General features: G+C 42.2%; 1 protein-coding gene across 1 annotated transcript in view; it reads left to right on the top strand.

Annotated features, from left to right (window-relative positions):
- The window catches only part of LOC126336453 (odorant receptor Or2-like), a 130,367-nt gene that overhangs the window by 41,947 nt on the left and 63,568 nt on the right, over positions 1-24,852 (top strand). The window contains exon 3 of the mRNA XM_050000162.1: positions 3,022-3,121. Within this exon, the coding sequence (XP_049856119.1) occupies positions 3,022-3,121 (100 nt within the window). The remainder of the gene's footprint in view (positions 1-3,021; positions 3,122-24,852) is intronic.

Raw genomic sequence — 24,852 nt, 5'->3', positions numbered from 1 at the left:
CAATATACTTCATTCCATCCCTCAGTTCTTACAGTTATTACATCATAGGAAGTGGTGGTGTGGGGTGCACATGTGAGCTCTATCTAAGTGGGGGAACCCTATCTCCCTCAAACTGATATGCTAATTGAATTGAACAATATATTATTAACACTGATCTGAATTTCGTGTCATGAGATTCTTCCTTTCCAGTACCAACTGAGTCTTTTTCCCACCAGTTTCCAGCTTGGAGAGGGGAGAAGAGAAGTGGGGGAGGGAAGGGATTTCCCAGGAGGGGGGAATGAAGCTCAGAACTGAACTGGAAAAAGGTGACAAAAAGGAAGTATCCCTTTTCCCAAAGGGGTGGGGAGAAGGAGATGATGGGGAGGGGGTGGGAGTTTCCCAGAAGGACAGATTACCTCCAGGGTGTGAGAAATCGACCCCAAGGGATCATAAATCAATTAGCATACCAACAGGTTAAGGGGAGGAGAAGGGGAATAATTTACCCCTGAATGTATGGTTGTCGCTAAATCTGTGCAACCCAGACAAACAATATGTTTCAACTGTCTCTTTACCCCGCCACTTTCAGGTACAAGTTAATGTGACTTTTTAATTCAAGAATGTCCTTGTTTTCAGGTATGTTGCTACAGCACACAATTTAAAATGGTAAATTCTACCAAACGTTTTAATCAGAAAAATTCGTCAGTGGGTACTTAACATTGTCCACCTGCAAATTGAGTACACATAACACGAGTTATCATTAACTTACCACTATTTGATTCCTGGTAGAATTAACGAAACAAAATACAAATTGAAAATGTCTGATTTGTTTCTGCATTTGATATTAAAATTTACTTGAACAGCTTTTTCAGTAATAAAGTATAAGAGCCTCAAAAATTAATCCATGACTCAGCACAATACAAAATAAATTTTAGCATGCGCCTTACTACAGCACAAACAATGTTAAGGATGGCCTTTAACATTTCTACTTTACCTTACAACATACCATTTTACTTTGATTAATTTTTAGGCGTTTTTAATATCTTTGACTGTCGATCGAATTAGATTCCAGAGACGCTTTCAGGCGTAATTCAAATTTCTCGTTACTCATTTTCGTTCTCCTCGTTGGTTCTTGAAAATATGAAAGGCGAGCCTCCATTTGATGAGCCTCTCTTCTGCTATAGATTTTGCTTAGGCTTTACTTCGCCATTAGAGCTTATTGAATCTATAAAATAATACGCTGACGGAACAAAATCACAACACCAAAAAATAATTAATGTAGAGTAACGAAATTTTCTGAATACATTTTTCCAGGTAACATATTTAAGTGATTAACACTGCGAGATCACAGATTAATGTATGCTCGAGATAAGATAGAGCAAATGTGATGTGCTGGTAACTTAATAACCGGTATAATCGCCAGAACGTTGAATGCAAGCTTGCAAACGTGCATATATTGTATTGTACAGGTGCCGGATGTCAGTGTGTGGGAAGGACTTTCAAGCGCATTCCACTTGGTCGGGATAAAGAATTCTGGTTGTGGATGACGCAGGAGTTGTCGTCCGATGATGTCCAATCCGTTCTCGATTGGAGACAGATTTGGTGATCGAGTAGGCGAAGGTAACATGTTGACACTCTGTAGAGCATGTTTTTGGCTGCAAGAGCGTTATGTGGGCGAGCTTTATCACGTCGGAAAACATCCCTGGTAAGCTGTTGATGGATGACATCAAAACGGATCGAATCACAAGGTTGACTGAAATTTGCAGTTAGGGTCCATGGGATAACCACGAGAGTACTCCTACCGTCGTAGTAATCGCACTCCAGACCACAAATCAAGGTGTAGGTCCCGGGTGTCCAGCAGACAGGTTGGTTGCTACCCCTCAACTGGCCTTCTACTAACCAACATCCAGCCATCACTGGTACCGAGGCAGAACCAGCTTTCATTGGAAAACACAACAGACCTCCACCATGCCCCTCCAATGCGTCCTCGCTCGACACCGCTGCAGTCGCAAATGGCAGTAGGTTGGGGTCAGTCGAAAGCACGTTACAGGGTGTCTGGCTCGGAGCTGTCCTTGAAGTAACCGATTTATAACAGTGCGTTGTGTCACTGTGGTGGCAGCTGCTGCTGAAATTGCTGCTGCAGACGCAGTACGATGCGCCAGAGCCATACACCGAATACGTTGTTCTCTCTTGGCACTGCCACGAGGCCGCCCGCAGCTCGGTCATCTTGCGACCATAAATTTTTGTGATCACCGCTGCCAGCAGTCATGTATTGTGGCTACATTCCTGCCAAGTTTTTATGTAATATCGCAGAAGGAACATCCAGCTTCTTGTTGCCCTATAACACGACCTCGTTCCTTTTCAGTGAGATGTTGAAAATGGGATAATGGCGTCTTCGTCGCGTTAAAGGCATTCTTGACTAACATCTACTAACCGCGTCCAATCTCAAAGGTAACTAACGATCACGACAGTTACAGCGTGTATTTAAAGCAAACCTGATTTGCTCCCTCTTAGTGGCGTTCTAGCGGCTCTCTTACGCAACTGGAGAAAATTTATATAGACATCGTCTTTCAGACGTAGAAACACATCTAACTTCCGTTTATGTTGCACAACTCCTTCTTCCTGCTGTTTTTTTCCGTCAGTGAAAATACGGGGTGTTTCTCCTAAGAGTCGTCAGGCGGATTTTTTCTTGTGTTTTGGTAGATATTTGCACTTTCGCTTTTGCATTGTTCAGCTGGAGTCAGTGCAAACAATTACTGCTCATCACGTCTTTCATGCGACGCACAGTGTCAACAGAAAGCGTCAGTTTCTATTTCCTGTTACACAATGAAATCGGAGCGTTGAACAACGGCGTTTGGCAAGTAGTTTTCAGCCCTTCCCCAGTAATTGGCGTAGTTTGTAAAAGCCTCACACGTTCATTTTGCATTTTAAACGAATAGCGTGATGGGGAAAAAGAGTTTCACATCACTGCATTACTTGCTTAGTACTGGCAGCCACGAATAGATGAATGAGTACCACCTAACAAGTGCTTGCTATCGTCTGCAGCTCACTGAAGACGCTGCAGCGTGTGATGAGTCCTGTGGCCATGACGCAGTTCTTGTGCAGTGCATCAGGGGCGTGCATCACCTTGTTCCAGGCCACATTCGTAAGTAACAATTCCAGTTTCATCATAATTTCTTACCAATAAAGTACATGAGTTACTATCCCTTCATGTTATCGATAACATGTGAAATGTGACTTTCAGCTAAAACAGGCTTCGAAAATGAAGCAGAGTGTGACAGGCTCAATATTTTTCTCCACGACGACATTTCAATAAATACGGAACAAATCACCTACGGCAGTGTGTTATTTTTATACCCTGTTTCTATGTTGAGAGAGTTTCCATAAATAGGTTGTACGAAATAAAAAACTGCAGAGTAGTTGAACAATTCTATAGACTTTCACTTGAATATTAAAGGTCCAAAATGACAATCACCAGGTTATGAAATCCTACATTAGCTTTAAAAATAATGTCTCGTAAATATTTTCAAATGTACGAATAACTGTTGTAATAGGTTCAAAGAAACAGTCTCGTTGTTTGAACTCATTTATCGAAACAAGCTGGTTAGACGCAATACACACTGCCGGGCAAAAAATGGTAGCCACCTAGCGGGTAGGCGCAAAAGAAATGAAACTTTACGGCTTGAGAGAAACAGAGTGGTGTTATTTCAATAACTACGTGATCGAGTCAAATTTACAAAGAACATGGTTAGTCTTAGGCCTCTTATCAGTAGAACGTTGCACCCCCTCTGGCCTGTACCCCTGCAATAAATCGTTCTGAAAGGGTGTCATGAAGCTATTTTATCCTCTCCAGAAACAAGTTGCCACACACCTGTCGTAACTTGCCCTTCATATCCTGGATGTTAGCACTGGAGTGGAGTTGACGTCCGAGCTGGTCCCATACGTGTTCTGTTGGGGACAGGTCTGTGGATCTTCCTGATAACACGGATAACTCAACACTACACAGATAATTCATAGAGACACGGGCTATGAGTGTACAACCACTAGCCTGTTAAAAAATGGAACCACTGTAACGTCAGATGGGAGATAACACATGAGGACACATGATGTCCTTGATGTATTGTTATGGTGTCAGACTACCCTCAACCACTACAACTTTTGACCTGGTGTTATACCTGATGGTGCTCCAGACCATGATGCCAGAAGTAGCACCACTGTAACTCTTCAAAATATTGGAAGAATGGGACCTGTCTCCCAGTCGCCACCATACTCTTAAATGATGGTCATGATGCAATGCCATTTATTAGCAGTCCATGCATCCCAGTCACAGCACAACTCCAAATGCAGCTTTTGGAGTTTATTGCAGCAGTCAGGTTAGTATCCCGCTGTCCAGGGTGTCTGCAGACAGAAGGGAGGGCAACTCTTGGTCATCGAGAATGTTCAAGTAAACTTCTTGGATCACGTTCACGGTAACCTGAGTAAGTGAACCCAAGTCATGGCACGAAAAACACTCTCAAAAACACCACTAATCCACCTCTAGCCTGAACTACACCCTCCACACACTGTGGGCTAAACACCTCGTTGGGACGTCATGCACTCGACGTCTTGTGCATCTGAAGAGAGCCAAAACCATAACGCGTCGAACTACTCTATACGCCTCGAATTAGTTAATGTCCAGTTTCTGCGTTATTTCGCGCACTGCAGATGTACATCTTGATGTGTCATTGTGAGAAATGGGCTTTTGCCAGATACCCGGCTTGAAATATGCACTGCATGAAGTTTCCTTCGAAATGTTCACTCAGAAAGTGCTTGAGGCAGGCCTACATTCACTAATAGCAGAAAGTCGTGTCGGGTTTGAAACCGATTGCCATCAACAAGGCGTGACACTCGTTTCCGGTCCCTGTCATTTATGGTTTCATATATAATGTATGATCTATTTCACACGATATACTGTGAATTACGGATGAAGGGCAATAGGCAGATTCCATATTTTTAGATATCCAGAAAGCATTTGACACGGTACCCCATTGCAGGCTGTTGACGAAGGTAAGTCCACAGATCTGTGAATGGCTCAAAGACTTCTTAGATAATAGAGCTCAATATGTTGTTCTCGACGGCGAATGTTTACCAGAGACAAGGATATCGTCAGGAGTGCCCCAGGGAAGTGTCATAGGACCTCTGTTGCTCTCTATATACATAAATGATTTGGCGGACAGAATCGGCAGCAATCTGCGGTCGTTTGCTGATGTTGTCATGGGCGATTCTAGAAGTCGGTCAAGGGGAGAGGGGGGAGGAGGGGGCGTTGGGGGAATGGGATATCGCTTAACAAAAGGACAGTTGGGATCCTCCTCCGACGAACTGGTAATAATGTGGCGTTGCTTAAAGTAGTTTTCGGTAACTATTTTGGAGTTCAGGGTAAAAACGTGTCGACAGAACGTGTGAGCCCGGAAAAATACGATTTGACCCAGACGTCCGGCGATTTTGAAGTTTTTACCTGGGGTCAGCAATTCAAGGGGGAGACGCCCATTTTAAGTTAAATGATATTTATTGGTTTAGATAGCAAGCTATTTGCCGTTCTTATTCTTTTGGTAAAATGTGTTTGAAATACATTGCAACCTATATTGGTACATAATTATAAAAAAGTGATTGAATTTGTTGAAGTAATACACTACTAGCCACTCCAATTGCTACACTAGAAGATGCTGTGATATGCAAATGATTAGCTTTTCAGAGCATTCACACAGGGTTGGCGCCGATGGCGACACCTATAACGTGCTGACATGAGGAAAGTTTCCAACCTATTTCTCATACACAAACAGCAGTTGCCCGGCGTTGCCTGGTGAAACGTTGTTGTGAAGCCTCGTGTAAGGAGGGGAAATGCGTACGATCACGTTTCCGACTTTGATAAAGGTCGGATAGTAGCCTATCGCGATTGCGGTTTATCGTATCGCGACATGGCTTCTCGCGTTGATCGAAATCCAACGACTGTTAGCAGAATATGGAATCGGTGGGTTCAGGATGGTAATACGGAACGCCGTACTGGATCCCAACGGCCTCGTATCTCTAGCAGTCGAGATGACAGGAATCTTATCCGCATGGCTGTAACGGATCTTGCAGCCACGTCTCAATCCCTGACTCAATAGATGGGGACGTTTGCAAGACAACAACCATCTGCACGAACAGTTCGACGACGTTTGCAGCAGAATAGACAATCAGCACGGAAACCATAGCTGCGGTTACCCTTGACGCTGCATCACAGACAGGAGCGCCTGCGATGGTGTACTCAACGACGAAACTAGGTGCACGAATGGCAAAACGTCATTTTTTCGAATGAATTCAGGTTCTGTTTACAGCATCATTATGGTCGCATCCGTGTTTGGCGACATGGCGGTGAACGCACATTGGAAGCGTGTATTCGTTAGCGCCATACTGGCGTATCACCCGCTTGATGGTATGGGGTGCCATTGGTTACACGTCTCGGTCATCTCTTGTTCGCATTGACTGCACTTTGAACAGTGGACGTTACATTTCAGATGTGTTACGACCCGTGGCTCTACCCTTCATTCGATTCCTGCGAAACCCTACATTTCAGCAGGATAATGAACGACGGCATATCGCAGGTCCTGTACGGGCCTTTCTGGATACAGAAAATGTTCGACTGCTGCCCTGGTCAGCACATTCTTCAGATTTCTCACCAACTGAAAACCTCTGGTCAATGGTGGCCGAGCAACTGGCTCGTCACAATACGCCAGTCACTACACTTGACGAACTGTGGTATCGTGATGAAGCTGCATGGGCAGCTGTACCTGTACACGCCATCCAAGCTCTGTTTGACTCAATGCCCAGGCGTATTAAGGCCGTTATTACTGCCAGAGGTGGTTGTTCTGACTACTGATTTCTCGGGATCTATGCACCCAAACTGCGTGAAAATGTAGGCACATGTCAGTTATAGTATAATATATTTCTCCAATGAATACGGTTTATCATTTGCATTTCTTCTTGGTGTAGCAATTTTAATGGCCAATAGTGTATATTCCCCTCCCCCTCCACTCCCCCTCCCCCCCCCCATGAACCATGGACCTTGCCGTTGGTGGGGAGGCTTGCGTGCCTCAACGATACAGACAGCCGTACCGAAGGTGCAACCACAACGGAAGGGTATCTGTTGAGAGGCCAGACAAACGTGTGGTTCCTGAAGAGGGGCAGCAGCCTTTTCAGTAGTTGCAAGGGCAACAGACTGGATGACTGACTGACCTGGCCTTGTAACAATAACCAAAACGGCCTTGCAGTGCTGGTACTGCGAACGGCTGAAAGCAAGGGGAAACTACAGCCGTAATCTTTCCCGAGAGCATGCAGCTTTACTGTTGGATTAAATGATGATGGCGTATTCTTGGGTAAAATATTCCGGAGGTAAAATAGTCCCCCATTCGGATCCCCGGGCGGGAACTACTTAATAGGACGTCGTTATCAGGAGAAAGAAAACTGGCGTTCTACGGATCGGAGTGTGTAATGCCCTTAATCGGGCAGGTAGGTTAGAAAATTTAAAAAGGGAAATGGATAGGTTAAAGTTATATATAGTGGGAATTAGTGAAGTTCGGTGGCCGGCCAGAGTGACCGTGCGGTTCTAGGCGCTACAGTCTGGAGCTGAGCAACCGCTACGGTCGCAGGTTCGAATCTTTCCTCGGGCATGGATGTGTGTGATGTCCTTAGGTTAGTTAGGTTTAATTAGTTCTAAGCTCTAGGCGACTGATGACCTCAGAAGTTTAGTCTCATGGTGCTTAGAGCCATTTGAAGTTCAGTGGCAGGCGGAACAAGACTTTTGGTCTGGTGAATACAGGGCTATAAATACAAAATCAAATAGGGGTAATGCAGGAGTAGGTTTAATAATGAATAAAAAATAGGACTGCGGGTAAGCTACTACAAACAGCATTGTGAACGCATTATTGTGGCCAAGAAGACACGAAGCGTACGCCTACTACAGTAGTACAAGTTTATATACCAACTAGCTCAGCAGATGATGAAGAAATTGATGAAATGTATGATGAAATAAAAGAAATTATTCAGGTAGTGAATCATCATCATCATCATGTAAGACTGATTATGCCTTTCAGCGTTCAGTATTTTCTGATGTTAAACCTATTACTTCAAAATCATTCTTAACCGAATCCAGGTACCTTCTCCTTGGTCTGCCCCAACTCCTCCTACCCGCTACTGCTGAACCCATGAGTCTCTTGGGTAACCTTGCTTCTCCCATGCGTGTAACATGACCCCACCATCTAAGCCTGTTCGCCCTGACTGCTACATCTATAGAGTTCATTCCCAGTTTTTCTTTGATTTCCTCATTGTGGACACCCTCCTGCCATTGTTCACATCTCCTAGTACCTGCAATCATCCTAGCTACTTTCAAATCCGTAACCTCATCCTTGTTGATAAGGTAACCTGAATCCACCCACCTTTCGCTCCCATACAACAAAGTTGGTCGAAAGATTGAACGGTGCACAGATAACTTAGTCTTGGTACTGACTTCCTTCTTGCAGAAGAGAGTAGATCGTAGCTGCGAGCTCACTGCATTAGCTTTGCTACACCTCGATTCCAGTTCTTTCACTATGTTTCCATCCTGTGAGAAAATGCATCCTAAGTAAACAGCGTGAACTCAACTTACCGTCAACTCTAACTGCTGCCTGTCTACCCATGTAAAGACCTTTAATTGCTTGAAAATGTTTGCCTCCTATTCCATAATCTCATAGAACAGACAATAACTTCCTCCTAGGAACCCGGTCATATGCCTTTTCTAGATCTATAAAGCACAGATACAATTCCCTGTTCCACTCATAACATTTCTCCATTATTTGCCGTAAGCTAAAGATCTGGTCCTGACAACCTCTAAGAGGCCTAAACCCACACTGATTTTCATCCAATTTGTCCTCAACTAATACTTGCACTTTCCTTTCAACAATACCTGAGAAGATTTTACCCACAACGCTGATTAAAGAGATACCTCTGTAGTTGTTACAATCTTTTCTGTTTCCATGTTTAAAGATTGGTGTGATTACTGCTTTTGTCCAGTCTGATGGAACCTGTCCAGACTCCCAGGCCATTTCAATTATCCTGTGTAGCTATTTAAGACCTGACATTCCACTGTATTTGATGAGTTCCGGCTTAATTTCATCCACCCCAGCTGCCTTATTGCACTGCAATCTATTGACCATTTTCTCCACTTCCTCAAATGTGATCCTATTTCCATCATCATTCCTATCCCATTCTACCTCGAAACATGAAACATTACTGATCGTATTTTCACCTACATTGAGCAACTCTTCAAAATATTCCCTCCATCTGCCCAAGGCATCCACAGGATTCACCAGCAGTTTTCCTGACCTGTCCAAAATACTTGTCATTTCCTTCTTAACTCCCTTTCGAAGACTGCTAATTACACTCCAGAATGGGTTTCAGCAGCTTGACCCAATATCTCCAACCTCTTTCCAAAGTCTTCCCAAGATTTGTTCTTGGATGCTGCAATTATCTGTTTGGCTTCGTTTCTTTTTTCAACATAACTTCCTCTGTCTATCTGAGTTCTAGTATGTAGCCATTTTTGATACACCTTCTTTTTCCTTTTACAGGCTGCCTTGACTGTGTCATTTCACCAAGCTGTTTGCTTCATCCTACTTCTACACGCTACTGTTCCTACATCTACACATCTACATGACTACTCTGCAATTCACATTTAAGTGCTTGGCAGAGGGTTCATCGAACCACAATCATACTAGCTCTCTACTATTCCACTCCCGAACAGCGAGCGGGAAAAACGAACACCTAAACCTTTCTGTTCGAGCTCTGATTTCTCTTATTTTATTTTGATGATCATTCCTACCTATGTAGGTTGGGCTCAACAAAATATTTTCGCATTCGGAAGAGAAAGTTGGTGACTGAAATTTCGTAAGAAGGTCTCGCCGCGACGAAAAACGTCTATGCTGTAATGACTTCCATCCCAACTCGTGTATCATATCTGCCACACTCTCTCCCCTATAACGCGATAATACAAAACGAGCTGCCCTTTTTTGCACCCTTTCGATGTCCTCCGTCAATCCCACCTGGTAAGGATCCCACACCGCGCAGCAATATTCTAACAGAGGACGAACGAGTGTAGTGTAAGCTGTCTCTTTAGTGGACTTGTTGCATCTGCTAAGTGTCCTGCCAATGAAACGCAACCTTTGGCTCGCCTTCCCGACAATATTATCTATGTGGTCCTTCCAACTGAAGTTGTTCGTAATTTTAACACCCAGGTACTTAGTTGAAATGACATCCTTGAGAATTGTACTATTTATCCAGTGATCGAATTCCAACGGATTTCTTTTGGAACTCATGTGGATCATCTCACACTTTTCGTTATTTAGCGTCAACTGCCACCTGACACACCATACAGCAATCTTTTCTAAATCGCTTTGCAGCTGATACTGGTCTTCGGATGACCTTACTAGACGGTAAATTACAGCATCATCTGCGAAAAGTCTAAGAGAACTGCTCAGATTGTCACCCAGGTCATTTATATAGATCAGGAACAGTAGAGGTCCCAGGACGCTTCCCTGGGGAACACCTGATATCACTTCAGTTTTACTCGATGATTTGCCGTCTATTACTACGAACTGCGACCTTCCTGACAGGAAATCACGAATCCAGTCGCACAACTGAGACGATACCCCATACCTCCGCAGCTTGATTAGAAGTCGCTTGTGAGGAACGGTGTCAAAAGCTTTCCGGAAATCTAGAAATACGGAATCAACTTGAGATCCCCTGTCGATAGCGGCCATTACTTCGTGCGAATAAAGAGCTAGCTGCGTTGCACAAGAGCGATGTTTTCTGAAGCCATGCTGATTACGTGTCAATAGATCGTTCCCTTCGAGGTGGTTCATAATGTTTGAATACAGTATATGCTCCAAAACCCTACTGCAAACCGACGTCAATGATATAGGTCTGTAGTTAAATGGATTACTCCTACTACCCTTCTTGAACACTTGTGCGACCTGCGCAATTTTCCAATCTGTAGGTACAGATCTATCGGTGAGCGAGCGGTTGTATATGAGTGCTAAGTAGGGAGCTATAGTATCAGCGTAATCTGAAAGGAACCTAATCGGTATACAATCTGGACCTGAAGACTTGCCCGTATCAAGCGATATGAGTTGCTTCGCAACCCCTAAGGTATCTACTTCTAAGAAACTCATGCTAGCAGATGTTCGTGTTTCAAATTCTGGAATATTCCATTCGTCTTCCCTGGTGAAGGAATTTCGGAAAACTGCGTTCAATAACTCCGCTTTAGCGGCACAGTCGTCGATAACAGTACCATCGGCACTGCGCAGCGAAGGTATTGACTGCGTCTTGCCGCTTGTGTACTTTACATACGACCAGAATTTCTTCGGATTTTCTACCAAATTTCGAGACAATGTTTCGTTGTGGAACCTATTAAAGGCATCTCGCATCGAAGTACGTGCCAAATTTCGCGCGTCTGTAAATTTTAGCCCGTCTTCGGGATTTCGCGTTCTTCTGAACTTCGCTTGCTTTTTCCGTTGCCTCTGCAACAGCGTTCGGACCTTTTTTGTGTACCACGGGGGATCCGTTCCATCTCTTACCAATTTATGAGGTATGAATCTCTCAATTGCTGTTGCTACTGTATCTTTGAATTTGAGCCACATCTCGTCTACATTCGCATAGTCAGTTCGGAAGGAATGGAAATTGTCTTTTAGGAAGGCTTCTAGTGGCACTTTATCCGCTTTTTTAAATAAAATTATTTTGCGTTTGTTTCTGATGGGTTGGGAAGAAATGGTATTGAGCCTAGCTACAATGACCTTGTGATCACTAATCCCTGTATCAGTCATGATGCTCTCTATCAGCTCTGGATTGTTTGTGGCCAAGAGGTCAAGTGTGTTTTCGCAACCATTTACAATTCGCGTGGGTTCGTGGACTAACTGCTCGAAATAATTTTCGGAGAAAACATTTAGGACAATCTCGGAAGACGTTTTCTGCCTACCACCGGTTTTGAACAAGTATTTTTGCCAACATACCGAGGGTAGGTTGAAGTCCCCACCAACTATAACCGTATGAGTGGGGTATTTATTTGTTACGAGACTCAAACTTTCTCTGAACTGTTCCGCAACTGTATCATCGGAGTCTGGGGGTCGGTAGAAGGAGCCAATTATTAACTTAATTCGGCTGTTAAGTATAACCTCCACCCACACCAATTCGCACGGAGTATCTACTTCGACTTCACTACAAGATAAACCACTACTGACAGACACAAACACTCCACCACCAATTCTGCCTAATCTATCTTTCCTGAACACCGTCTGAGACTTCGTAAAAATTTCTGCAGAACTTATTTCAGGCTTTAGCCAGCTTTCTGTACCTATAACGATATCAGCTTCTGTGCTTTCTATTAGCGCTTGAAGCTCAGGGACTTTTCCAGCGCAACTACAACAATTTACAACTATAATTCCGACTGTTCCTTGATCCACGCACGTCCTGTAATTGCCAAGCACCCTTTGACATTGCAGCCCATCCCGCACTTTCCCGAGGCCTTCTAACCTAAAAAACCGCCCAGTCCACGCCACACAGCCTCCGCTACCCGTGTAGCCGCCAGCTGAGTGACATTCTTTAGCCACTTTTAGTACTGCATCCCTCTACCTTGTCCATTCCTTTTCCAATGACTGTAATTGACTACATTCAACGAACTGGTACCTTTCTGAGATCGCTGTTATGTACTTTCGCCTGATTTCCTTATCCTGAAGTTTCTCCACTCTTATCCTCCTACATATGGACCTGACCTCCTGCACTTTCGGCCTCACAATCCCAATTTCACTGCAGATTACATAATGATCAGTGTCATCAAAGAATCCCCTGAATACACGTGTGTCCCTCACAGCCTTCCTGAATTCCTGATCTGTTGTTATATAGTCTATGACAGATCTGGTCCCCCTGCTTTCCCAAGTATACCGGTGAATGTTCTTATGTTTAAAAAAGGAGTTTGTGAATACTAAGCCCATACTGGCACAGAAATCCAAGAGTTGTTTCCCGTTCCTCTTGGCCTCCATATCCTCTCCAAATTTACCCATAACCTTTTCATACCCTTCGGTTCGATTTCCAATCCTGAACATTAAAATCACCCATGAGCAGAACACTGTCCTTGTCCTTTACTCTAACAACTACATCACTGAGTGCCTCATAAAAACTATCCATCTTATCTTGATCTGTTCCTTCACAATGCGAATATGCTGACAAAATCCTAATTTTCTTGCTAGACACTGTCAAATCAATCCACATCAGTCGTTCGTTTACATACCTTATTGCAACTACGCTGGGTTCCATTTCTTTCCTGATGTAAAGCCAATTGTGCTATTCCAGCTTTGACTCCTGACAGGTAGACCTTGTATTCTCCCACTTCCTCTTCTTTCTCATCCCTTACCCGAATGTCGCTAACAGCTAAAACGTCCAGCCTCATCTGACTTGCAGCCTCTGCCAGCTCTACCTTCTTCCCAGGGTAGCCCCCATTGATATTAATAGCTCCCCATCTCATTACCATTTGTTTGCCAAGTCGTATCTTAGGAGACCCTGGTTTGTCAGTTCAGGTAGTGAAGGGAGACGAAAATTTAATAGTCATGGGTGACTGGAATTCGACAGTAGGAAAAGGAAGAGACGGAAACGTAGTAGGTGAATATGGATTGGGGCTAAGAAATGCAAGAGAAAGCCGCTGGGTAGAATTTTGCACAGAGCATAACTTAATTTTAGCTAACTCTTGGTTCAAGAATCATGAAAGAAGGTTGTATACATGGAAGAACCCTGGAGATACTGAAACGTTTCAGAGATTTAGGAACCAGATATTAATTTGTAAGACATTTCCAGGGGTGGATGTGGACTCTGACCACAATTTATTGGTTATGAGCCGTAGATTAAAACTGAAGAAACTGCAAAAAGATTGGAATTTAAGGAGATGGGACCTGGATAAACTGACTAAACCAGAGGTTGTGAAGAGTTTCAGGGAGAGCATAAGGGAACAATTGACAAAAATGGGGGAACAAATACAGTACAAGAAGAATGGGTAGCTTAGAGGAATGAAATAGTGAAGGCAGCAGAGGATCTAGTAGGTAAAAAGACGAGGGCTAGTAGAAATCCTTGGGTAACAGAAGAGATACTGAATTTAATTGATGAAATGAGAAAATACAAAAATACAGTAATGAAGCAGGCAAAAAGGAATACAAACGTCTCAAAAATGAGATAGATAGGAAGCGCCAAATGGCTAAGCAGAGATGGCTAGAGGATAAATGTAAGGATGGAGAGGCTTATCTCACGAGGGGTAAGATAGATACTGCCTACAGGAAAATTAGAGACACCTTTGGAGATAAGAGAACCACTTGCATTAATATCAAGAGCTCAGATGGAAACCCAGTTCTAAGCAAAGAAGGGAAAGCAGAAAGGTGGAAGGAGTATATAGAGGGTTTGTACAGGGGCGATGTTCTTGATGACAATATTATGGAAATAGAAGAGGAGGTAGATGAAGATGAAATGGGAAATATGATACTGCGTGAAGAGTTTGACAGAACACTGAAAGACGTAAATCGAAAGACCTGAGTCGAAACAAGACCCCCGGAGTAGACAACATTCCATTGGAACTGCTGACGGCCTTGGGAGAGCCAGTCCTGACAAAACTCTACCATCTGGTTAGCAAGATGTATGAGACAGGCGAAATACCCTCAGACTTCAAGAAGAATATAATAATTCCAATCCCAAAGAAAGCAGGTGCTGACAGATGTGAAAATTACCGAACTGTCAGTTTAATCAGTCACAGCTGCAAAATACTAACACGAATTCCTTACAGACGAATGGAAAAACTAGTAGAAGCCGACCTCGGGGAAGATCAGTTTGGATTCCGTAGAAATACTGAAACACGTGAGGCAATACTGACCTTACGACTTATCTTAGAAGAAAGACTAAGAAAAGGCAAACCTACGTTTCTAGCATTTGTAGACTTAGAGAAAGCTTTTGACAATGTTGACTGGAATACTCTCTCTTAAATTCTGAAGGTGGCAGGGGTAAAATACAGGGAGCGAAAGGCTATTTACAATTTGTACAGAAACCAGATGGCAGTCGAGAGACATGAAAGGGAAGCAGTAGTTGGGAAGGGAGTGAGACAGGGTTGTAGCCTCTCCCCGATGCTGTTCAATCTGTATATTGAGCAACCAATAAAGGAAAGAAAAGAAAAGTTCGGAGTAGGTATTAAAATCCATGGAGAAGAAATAAAAACTTTGAGGTTCGCTGATGACATTGTTATTCAGTCAGAGACAGCAAAGGACTTGGAAGGGCAGTTGAACGGAATGGACAGTGTCTTGAAAGGAGGATATAAGATGAACATCAGAGAAAGCAAAACAAGGATAATGGAATGTAGTCGAATTAAGTTGGGTGATGCTGAGGGAATTAGATTAGTAAATGAGACACTTAAAGTAGTAAAGGAGTTTTGCTATTTGGGGAGAAAAATAACTGATGATGGTTGGAGTAGAGAGGATATCAAATGTAGACTGGCAGTGGCAAGAAAAGCGATTGTGAAGAAGAGAAATTTGTTAACATCGAGTAGAGATTTAAATGTCAGGAAGTCGTTTCTGAAAGTATTTGTTAGGAGTGTAGCCATGTATGGAAGTGAAACATGGACGATAAATAGTTTAGACAAGAAGAGAATAGAAGCTTTCGAAATGTGGTGCTACAGAAGTTTGCTGAAGATTAGATGGCTAGATCACATAACTAATGAGGAGGTATTGAATAGAATTGGGGAGAAGAGGAGTTTGTGGCACAATTTGGCCAGAAGAAGGGATCGGTTGGTAGGACATGTTCTGAGGCGTCAAGGGATCACCAATTTAGTACCGGAGGGCAACGTGGAGGGTAAATATCGTAGAGGGAGGAGACCAAGAGATAAATACACTAAGCAGATTCAGAAGGATGTAAGCTGCAGTAGGTACTGGGAGATGAAGCAGCTTGCACAGAATAGAGTAGCATGGAGAACTGCATCAAACCAGTCTCAGGACCGAAGACCACAACAACAACAACAACAGTGTATATTTGCTGATTTCTGAAGTCATTTTATCTAGTGTAATATGATACTCTATTGTGGGGGAGGGAGGGTGCTACAGCCTCCATAGCCCCCCCCCCCCCCTCGTTGCCACCGCCTCTGGATGATGCCGTGGTGTACGTTAAGGTGTCGATGTTGGGTGACTGTAGGGAAGATAAAAGATGACTCAGACAAAATTTCCAGTTGATTTAATGAATGGAAGCTAGTCCTAAATGTGTAAAAATTTTATACAATGCGAATGAGTAGGGAGAACAAACATGTAATTGTTCGGATACAGTATAACTAGTGTCCTGCTTGGCACAGTCAAGTGGTTTAAATATCTGGACGCACGTTGCAAAGCCATACGAGGTGGAAGGCGAATGGTCGACTTCGGTTTATTGGGAGGAGTTTAGGAAAGATTGGTTCACCTGTAAAGGAGACCGCATATAGGATGCTGATGCTACCTATTCTTGAGTACTGCTTGAGTGTTTGGGATCCGCACCAGGTGAGATTGAAAGAGAACATGGAAGCAGCGGGCTGCTAGATGTGTTACCAGTAGGTTCGAGCAACATGTAAGTGTTAACGGAGATGTTTCGGGAACGCAAATTGGAATCCCTGGAGGGAAACACTACTGAGAAAATTTAGAGAACCAGCAATTGAAGCTGACAGCCAAACGATTCTGTTGCCGCCAACGTACATTGCGCGTAAGGTCCACAAAGATAAGATACGAGAAATTAGTACAGAGGCATATAGATAGTCGTTTTTCCCTTGCTCTATTTGCGAGTGGAACAGGAAAGGAAATATATGGCCACAGTACAGGGTACCCTCGCCACGCACCGTACTATGGCTTGCAGAGTATCTAAGTAAATGCAGATGCAGATATATAATATATATTATGTAATATACAGGAATTACGTATTATATTACATATAAATTTGACCACTGGTCTATAATATTACATGGCTCTGAGCGGTACACCATTACTTGCAGATACATTCCACAGTACATGTTGATAAACCAACAATTTGGCCAACTTCATTGATTGCGTATTCATGGGTACTTCTGAACACGATCTATAAAACTATTTTAGGTGTTTTATTTGTAAAACATGCAATCTGGAAATCTAGAATCGTCAAGACACACATCCTCTTAAACACTTAGAATAACTATAATGCAATTTAATAGTTTTTATAATCTTGACATGCCTATGTTTCTCACGATGTCATTCAGCACGTAACATTTTAAATCCACCTGATCTGCACTTTTAGCATTTGATGGCAGCTTTTGGATCAATTTCAAAAAGGCCTAATGTAAAGGCTGAAAACGGTAGCCAACTCAATAAAGTTCTCAACAGCAAATAGAGCGATTTTTCATTGACTGATTAACATTTTCTCCAGAGTACTTAAAAATTCAGTGTTTATCAGGCAATGTTCAATGAGGGTCTACAGTTTGTCTTGCTCTGTGTACAAAACCACTTTACTAGTTTGTTGTAGTTTTTCAACTGTGTTCATGTCACATATATTTTTTTCCAGCTTTCTCCAAAATATTTGCAATGATAATATTCAATCAGCTTTCTAAATATCTAATTACAAATAAAAATTACCCACATCACAATTTAAATTTAAAATGGTTTCTCATATTAAGAATGCTGTTTACACATACAGTAAGAATGCAGTTAATTCTTACACAATAAATTACTAGTTATCAGTATGTCCTGTAATCTGTCAACAGCGTTCGGCTAAGTAGATCGCACTATTACGGTGTCACATGAAATTCTGCAAAATGATTCAAGTCATATTTCTCTACAGGTAACAGAGAATGTCAATAGGAAAGAGTTGTCTACGGTACCCTGCAAATTCCAGCTTACGATCCTCACTTTCTCTCTCATATATCATCTGTCACATTATCAGATACAATACTTGTTTTCAGAATGATTTTTCACTCTTCAGTAATGTATGCGCTGATATGAAAGTTACTTACTTACTAAAACCCAGTCGGTACACAGTTTTAATGTGCCAGTAAGTTTCAATACTTGTTTTGTTTGTAGATTACACAAATATCGTGATAAATGGCAAAAGATATATAGTGAGGGAAAACCTTTCTAATAATGGTTTCGAATATGTTACTAAATGGTTTCTAGGCAATTCACTGTCATTGACTCCGAAAAGAAAAAAAAAACTCATTCCATGCAGTTCAAACCCGAAATAGGTTTTCATCGATAAAATGTATAATATGTGTGCCCATGCCGATAGAAGAGGGCTATAGAGTTAAATTTTTGATATTATAGTTTCATAGTACATTTAGCTGGGGGAAGCGTACCACTGAAGTACGAAATTGACTAAACAAATATTGATTTGCCATATTTGTGTCGTCAGATTTATATGGCGTAAAACTAAGAAAAGACCTTGTTTGCTTACTTTCATTCCATAACGTGTAGGGAATCTCATTAATGATGCAGTTTAAAGAGTTCGAAAGTATGTAATATAAATTATTTGTGGTTTGAATTCACGAATATCTTGCACAATCCTGTTCAAGTAACTGGAATATTAACTATAGTCCCTCAGTACATTTGTTCATTAATAAAAGTTGCGATGAATAATACAGGGTGATTCAAGAAGATATACAAATATTTTAATATGTTATTCTACAATTAAAACTGAAGAAAGAAGTTCATATAAACATAGGTCCACATATGTTTAGTTATGAAATTACGGCTGAGAAAAGGTTTTGCCTGAAATTTGGCAACTTCGCTAATATGAAGCCATCGCAATACCGTACGAGGTTAAAGCACGATTTCTATTTATTTTGTTGTTATTGATCTGGTGAATCTAATAAAAAATGTCCCAGACGTGTATCTGCAGTAGTTTTCCAGAACGTCCAGAGAAGCAAAGAAGTAATTTCATAAAATTTTAAATTTATTAACTACTTGGCCCAATTTGTTTTTTAAATTCCACACAATTGCACAAAGTTTTTAACAGAACTTGTAGAGAATTTAATTTTGGAAAACTGATGGTAATAACAATTGAAACTATATGAATGTGTCAGATAATCTGCTTTTACTAATACCATAGCACACGTGAATTCCTGTGAAACCGGAAAAAACAAAGCTGAGTGCTAAGGAAGCTGTACAATGTACATACAACTTCTCTATACTTTCACAATAAATGTTCAAAAATGTCTCCACCGAGTTCAAAGCATTTAGCTGCACGTGTATGAACAGATCTTGTTGCTAGTTTCAGTTTACAGGGTTGTTCTTAATTTCGTCTATTGCATTCATAATGCGAGCAAGTAATGCCTCATGTGTATTGACTTCGTCCTCATAAACTATGTCTTCCATCCATCCCCATACACAAAAAGCCACTGATGTTAAATCGGGAGATCTGGATGGCCAAAGAAGTGTAGCACCACGACCAATTCATTTCTGGGGAAAATGTTCATTTAAATGTGTAGTAACGGCGTTGGTGAAATGTGGAGGAGCACCGTCGTGTTGAAAATACATTTGCAGTCGCATAGCAACTGGGAACATTTTCGGGCAAGCGGGGCATTTCTTCTTGAAGTAAGTACGTCTCTAGCCTATTAGACATCCTGGGAAAATGAATGGTCCAGTAAAGTGTGTGTTGATTATACCACACCACACATTTATGCTTAATCGCTGCTGGAATTTGCCTTGCACTGTTGCATGTGGGTTTGCTCCAGCCCATACGTGCTTGTTATGTAAATTGTTTATACCATCTCGAGTAAACCGTGCCTCATCCGTAAATAAAATGTGTTGGTGTAACTGCCGATTAGTATTTAACCAGCTGCGCAACTCCAAGCGAAGGGCAGATCTCCCGGATGTAAATTATGCACTTTTTGTTTATGGTAAGGATACAGATAATTGTACTTCAGTGTACGCCATACCTTACATTGTGAAATTCCTGATCGTTGAGAGTTTTCGTGAACCGGTACCCGGGCTACGTTGACCAGCATCCATAATATTCTCATCGTCATCTTCACATATCGAGCAATCATACTGATTTGAACGCAAGGTAGAGAATCTGTCTGCCGTAGCATTCGAAATACTCCACTAATAGTTCGTGCATTCGGAGTCCTCCGTGTTGGATAACGTACGCGGATTCGTTAACAACAGCCGTAGCATTACCATCACATTTGCCATAAATAAACACCATATCGACGTATTCCTCTGTCGTAAATTTCAAAGGCATCCCTGTTTCATAATTAATCTACAAACTAAAGCATTTACTATGTGGTTTCACTTAAATACGTGGTTGTTATTAAGTTCCTTCACTGAACAGTACAGAAATGTAACTCGTTTCAAGGTTCGGAAACGACTGAAAAAACTCACTAAACTTTTAAAGTAATGACATAAACGTTTCTACACTCTTAATGGAAAGTAAACTAATTTACTTGTATAGTAATCTTTGCTTTTCTGGATGTTCTGGAATACTATTGCAGATGCACATCTGGGACATGTTTCAATAGATTTACCAGACAAATCATAAAAAAATTAATGGAAATCGTGCTTTAATTTAACTTCGTACAGTTTTGCGATGACATAACATTAGCGAAGTTGCTAAATTTCAGGTAAAATATTTTATCAGCCGTAGCTCCGTAGTAAACATTAGCGGACCTATCTTTATATGAATTTTTTTCTTTAGTTTTACTTATAGAATAACATACACTACTGGCCATTACAACTTCTACACCAAGAAGAAATGCAGATGATAAACCGTACTCATTGGGCAAATATATTACACTAGAACTAACATGTGATTACATTTTCACGCAGTTTGGGTGCATAGATCCTGAGAAATCAGTACCCAGAACAACCACCTCTGGCCATAGTAACGGCCTTGATATGCCTGGGCATTGAGTCAAACAGAGCTTGAATGGCCTGTACAGATACAGCAGCCCATGCAGCTTCAACACGATACCACTGTTCATCAAGAATAGTGACTGGCGTATTGTGACGAGCCAGTTGCTCGGCCACCATTGACCAGACGTTCTCAATTGGTGAGAGATCTGGAGAATGTGCTGGCCAGGGCAGCAGTCGAACATTTTCTGTATCCAGAAAGGCCCTTACAGGACCTGCTACATGTGGTCGTGCATTAACCTGCTGAAATGTAGAGTGTCGCAGAGATCAAATGAAGGGTAGAGCCATGGGTCGTAACACATCTAAAATGTAACGTCCACTGTTCAAAGTGCCGTCAATGCGAACAGGAGGTGACCGAGACGTGTAACCAATGGCACCTCATACCATCACCTCGGGTGATACACCAATATGACGATGACGAATACACGCTTCCAATGTGCGTTCAACGCAATGTGCGTTCACCGCGATGTCGCCAAACACGAATGCGACCATCATGATGCTGTAAACAGAACCTGGATTCATCCGAAAAAATGTTTTGCCATTCGTGCACCCAGGTTCGTCGTTGAGTACACCATGGCAGGCACTTCTGTCTGTGATGCAGCGTCAAGGGTAACCGCAGCCATGGTCTGCGAGCTGATTGTCAATACTTCTGTAAACGTCGTCGAACTGTTCGAGCAGATGGTTGTTGTCTTGCAAACTCCCCCATCTGTTGACTCAGGGATCGAGACGTGGCTGCACGATTCGTTACAGCCATGTGGATAAGATGCCTGTCATCTCGACTGCTAGTGATACGAGGCTGTTGGGATCCAGCACGGCGTTCCATATTACCCTCCAGAACCCACCGATTCCATATTCTGCTAACAGTCATTGGATCTCGACGAACGCGAGCGGCAATGTCACTATACGATAAACTGCAATCGCGATAGGCTACAATCGGTCGGAAACGTGATCGTACGCATTTCTCCTCCTTATACGAGGCATCACAACAACGTTTCACCAGGCAACGCCAGTCAACTGCTGTTTGTGTATGGTTGGAAACTTTCCTCATATCAGCACTTTGTAGGTGTCGCCACCGGCGCCAGCCTTGATGAATGCTCTGAAAAGCTAATCATTTGCATATCACAGCATCTTCTTTCCGTTGGTTAAATTTCGTGTCTGTAGCACGTCATCTTCGTGGCGTAGCAATTTTAATGGCCAGTAGTGTGTTAAAAGATGTGCATATCTTCGTGAATCACCCTTTATATCTATCAATGAAATTCGTGACTTGAGATAGGACTGGCGGAGGACACCAAAAAAGTTCAAAGAAGGCCAGCTCATTTTGTGTTAACGCGATATAACGGCGGAAGTGCCACGATATGATAAGTGAGTTAGGATGCCAATCATTAAAACAAAGATTTTTTTGTTGCGAAAGTATCTTCTCATGAAATTTCAATCACCAGCTTTCCGAATGCGAAAAAAAATTTGTTGGCGCCCACCTACATAGAGAGATCGAGAAATCAGAGCTCGCATAAAAATATTTAAATGTTCATTTTTACCGCGCGCTGTTCGAGAGTGGAACAGTTCAGAAATAGCTTTAATATGATTCAATGAATCGTCTGCCTGGGACTTGATTGTGAACTACAGAGTAATCATGTATAAGTAGATGTATTTTAATAGAAATACAGTACTGAAAAAAATGAGGAAGCACTTTGCTGCACTAAAATGGGAAAAATCTGCACCAGAGGAGAACTATGAAGGAATGGGGAGGTTAAGTGGTCTGTTGGAGTAATGAGGGAGCGGGGTCAACGTAGAAGGATGGGTAGTGTTTGAGAATGGATGTAATGTGAGAGAGTGGATGATACAAAATATGGGATATGGGTTGGTACAACTGATATAGAGGCCAGGTCATGGGTATGAGTAGAAAAGACCAACAATGGAGAAACTGAGAAGAGTGAGCGCGCTAATGTGGAACAAAATAGGTAGTGGGTTAGATATGGTAGAAAGAGTATGTTTCTTTTCCCTGAATCATTTGCATGGGCCATATACGACAACAGATTAATAGAGATAGAGCTTGTGAGTAGCAGGGCATTGTTCCCAAATTTATTCAAGATGGTGGATCCAAGATGGCAGCAGTAGATGTGGCAACGTCGCAATGCGTCGCGACGGAAAGTTCAAATTTTGGCTGGAAAACTCGTGTACTGAGCTACCTCCACTAACCTAAGTCATCCCACCACCACCTCTTCCCTGGAATTGGCAGAAAAGAACTCAACCTGTGCTGGGCTGCTGGACAGGATGAATATAAGTCTTTATTTTGCATGCAGTATTTATTTAAACAACTTGAGTTGTCATAGGCAGTAGCTCCATCCAGTTTCACCAACATGAGGTCAGGAGTCCAACTGACACAGTATCGCTATCAGAGGGCAGTGTCATCCCTCCTATGATGTAATACAAAATGGCAGTCTGGGGGAAAATGGTGAGAAAATGACATGCTTGTGGTCACAATATATAGCCTACAGATCTGAAAACTACCCATAAATTACCGAAATAATGCAGTACCTGATGTACAGAGATGCAAAAACTTGTAAATTGTCAAAATAATGAATGTAAAACGCTCTGCAAAGACGCTCACTAATTATAATCTGTCGAAATAATATATTGCACAGCCTACAGACCTGTTTACAAAATAATGCTGTACACTGTTGCACAGACACGTTCGCTACTCGTAAAACTGCCATAAATTATGCATGTGTAACACTATGCAAACGTGCAAACAATGCTTAAATAGCCGAAAATAATGCAGTGCACAAACACACATTGCACATAAAAACGCTTTCGAATTATCGTTAAGAAATTCGATCACGATGTATCAGCAAACTGTTCCCTACAGAGATCCAAGCTGGAATGATGACTGGATGTGTCGGGCGTGCGTGCCTGTCCAGCCTGTACCACATGCGAGATTCGTCTGGCCACGCATACGTGTTTACATGCCCAATGTGGCTGACGCATTGCTGTGAGATGTTTATGTAGCAACTCACCCTCAAAGGTGCAGCTAAAACGTTGGAATTATACTGACATCTCATGTCTATGTAAATAACAACCAAGTCTCCCTCTGGATGTGCTGTTGGAACCTTTTGCAATGCTACCCAGAATAACACAGGATGCGTTTTTCCTAGTGATCCTAAAAAGACAGCCCATCCATTATGTATCAACCATTCTCAGAAATTGTCAAGTGCAGCATAAATAGTTAATGGTCACTTCTGTTGTTGTAGGAGCTTTAGTGATGTCTCAGCTTGTGTCCATGGAAATATTTCTCCTAACAGGACCTGTTTACGAAAATAGCCCAGAGTAACAGAGAATGCATTCTTCCTGATGGTCCTGATGGTGCACCGCATCCAAAGGACAGCATACCACCAGAGATGGATGGTGTGATTCAACTTGTCTTTGAACACTTGAACAAAAAAGACATCACATTACTCTAGGGTACCTTGCCCCCATCTTGTTCGACCCAGTCTGTAGAGGCTTCTATTACCCAGCACAAAGGATGTCTTGTGAATGAATGGAGCATTCTGATTTACTCTTACTGAATTTACCCGCCAAATTACTGATGTGCTGGTGTGAGAGCACTGTCCACCACTTTTTTCTGCAGGCTAGACTTTCAGCGGCAAAACTATTTTGTACAGATTGCCATATTGCACTGACAGTTAAACCCTGCAAAAGTGGTCTACAGGTCACACCTCCTCAATTACACTGCTCTGCCACCGACGACGAAAACCTGAATATTACAGCATGAAACAGATTTCCAACTGGGCTATATATCACTACTTATAGTCTCAGTGTAGTAAACACACAATCCGCATCCTACATCAAACAAAATCATCGCTTCTACATCCTGCATATAGCTAGCGATCACCAGACGCTCGTACATATACCACGAAGACAGATA

The sequence above is a fragment of the Schistocerca gregaria genome, chromosome 2 (genome assembly GCF_023897955.1).
Source record: "Schistocerca gregaria isolate iqSchGreg1 chromosome 2, iqSchGreg1.2, whole genome shotgun sequence".
In the NCBI taxonomy this organism is placed as follows: Eukaryota; Metazoa; Arthropoda; class Insecta; order Orthoptera; family Acrididae; genus Schistocerca; species Schistocerca gregaria.
The sequence above is the reverse complement of the archived record's forward strand: the minus strand, read 5'-3'. Positions and strand labels throughout refer to the sequence as shown.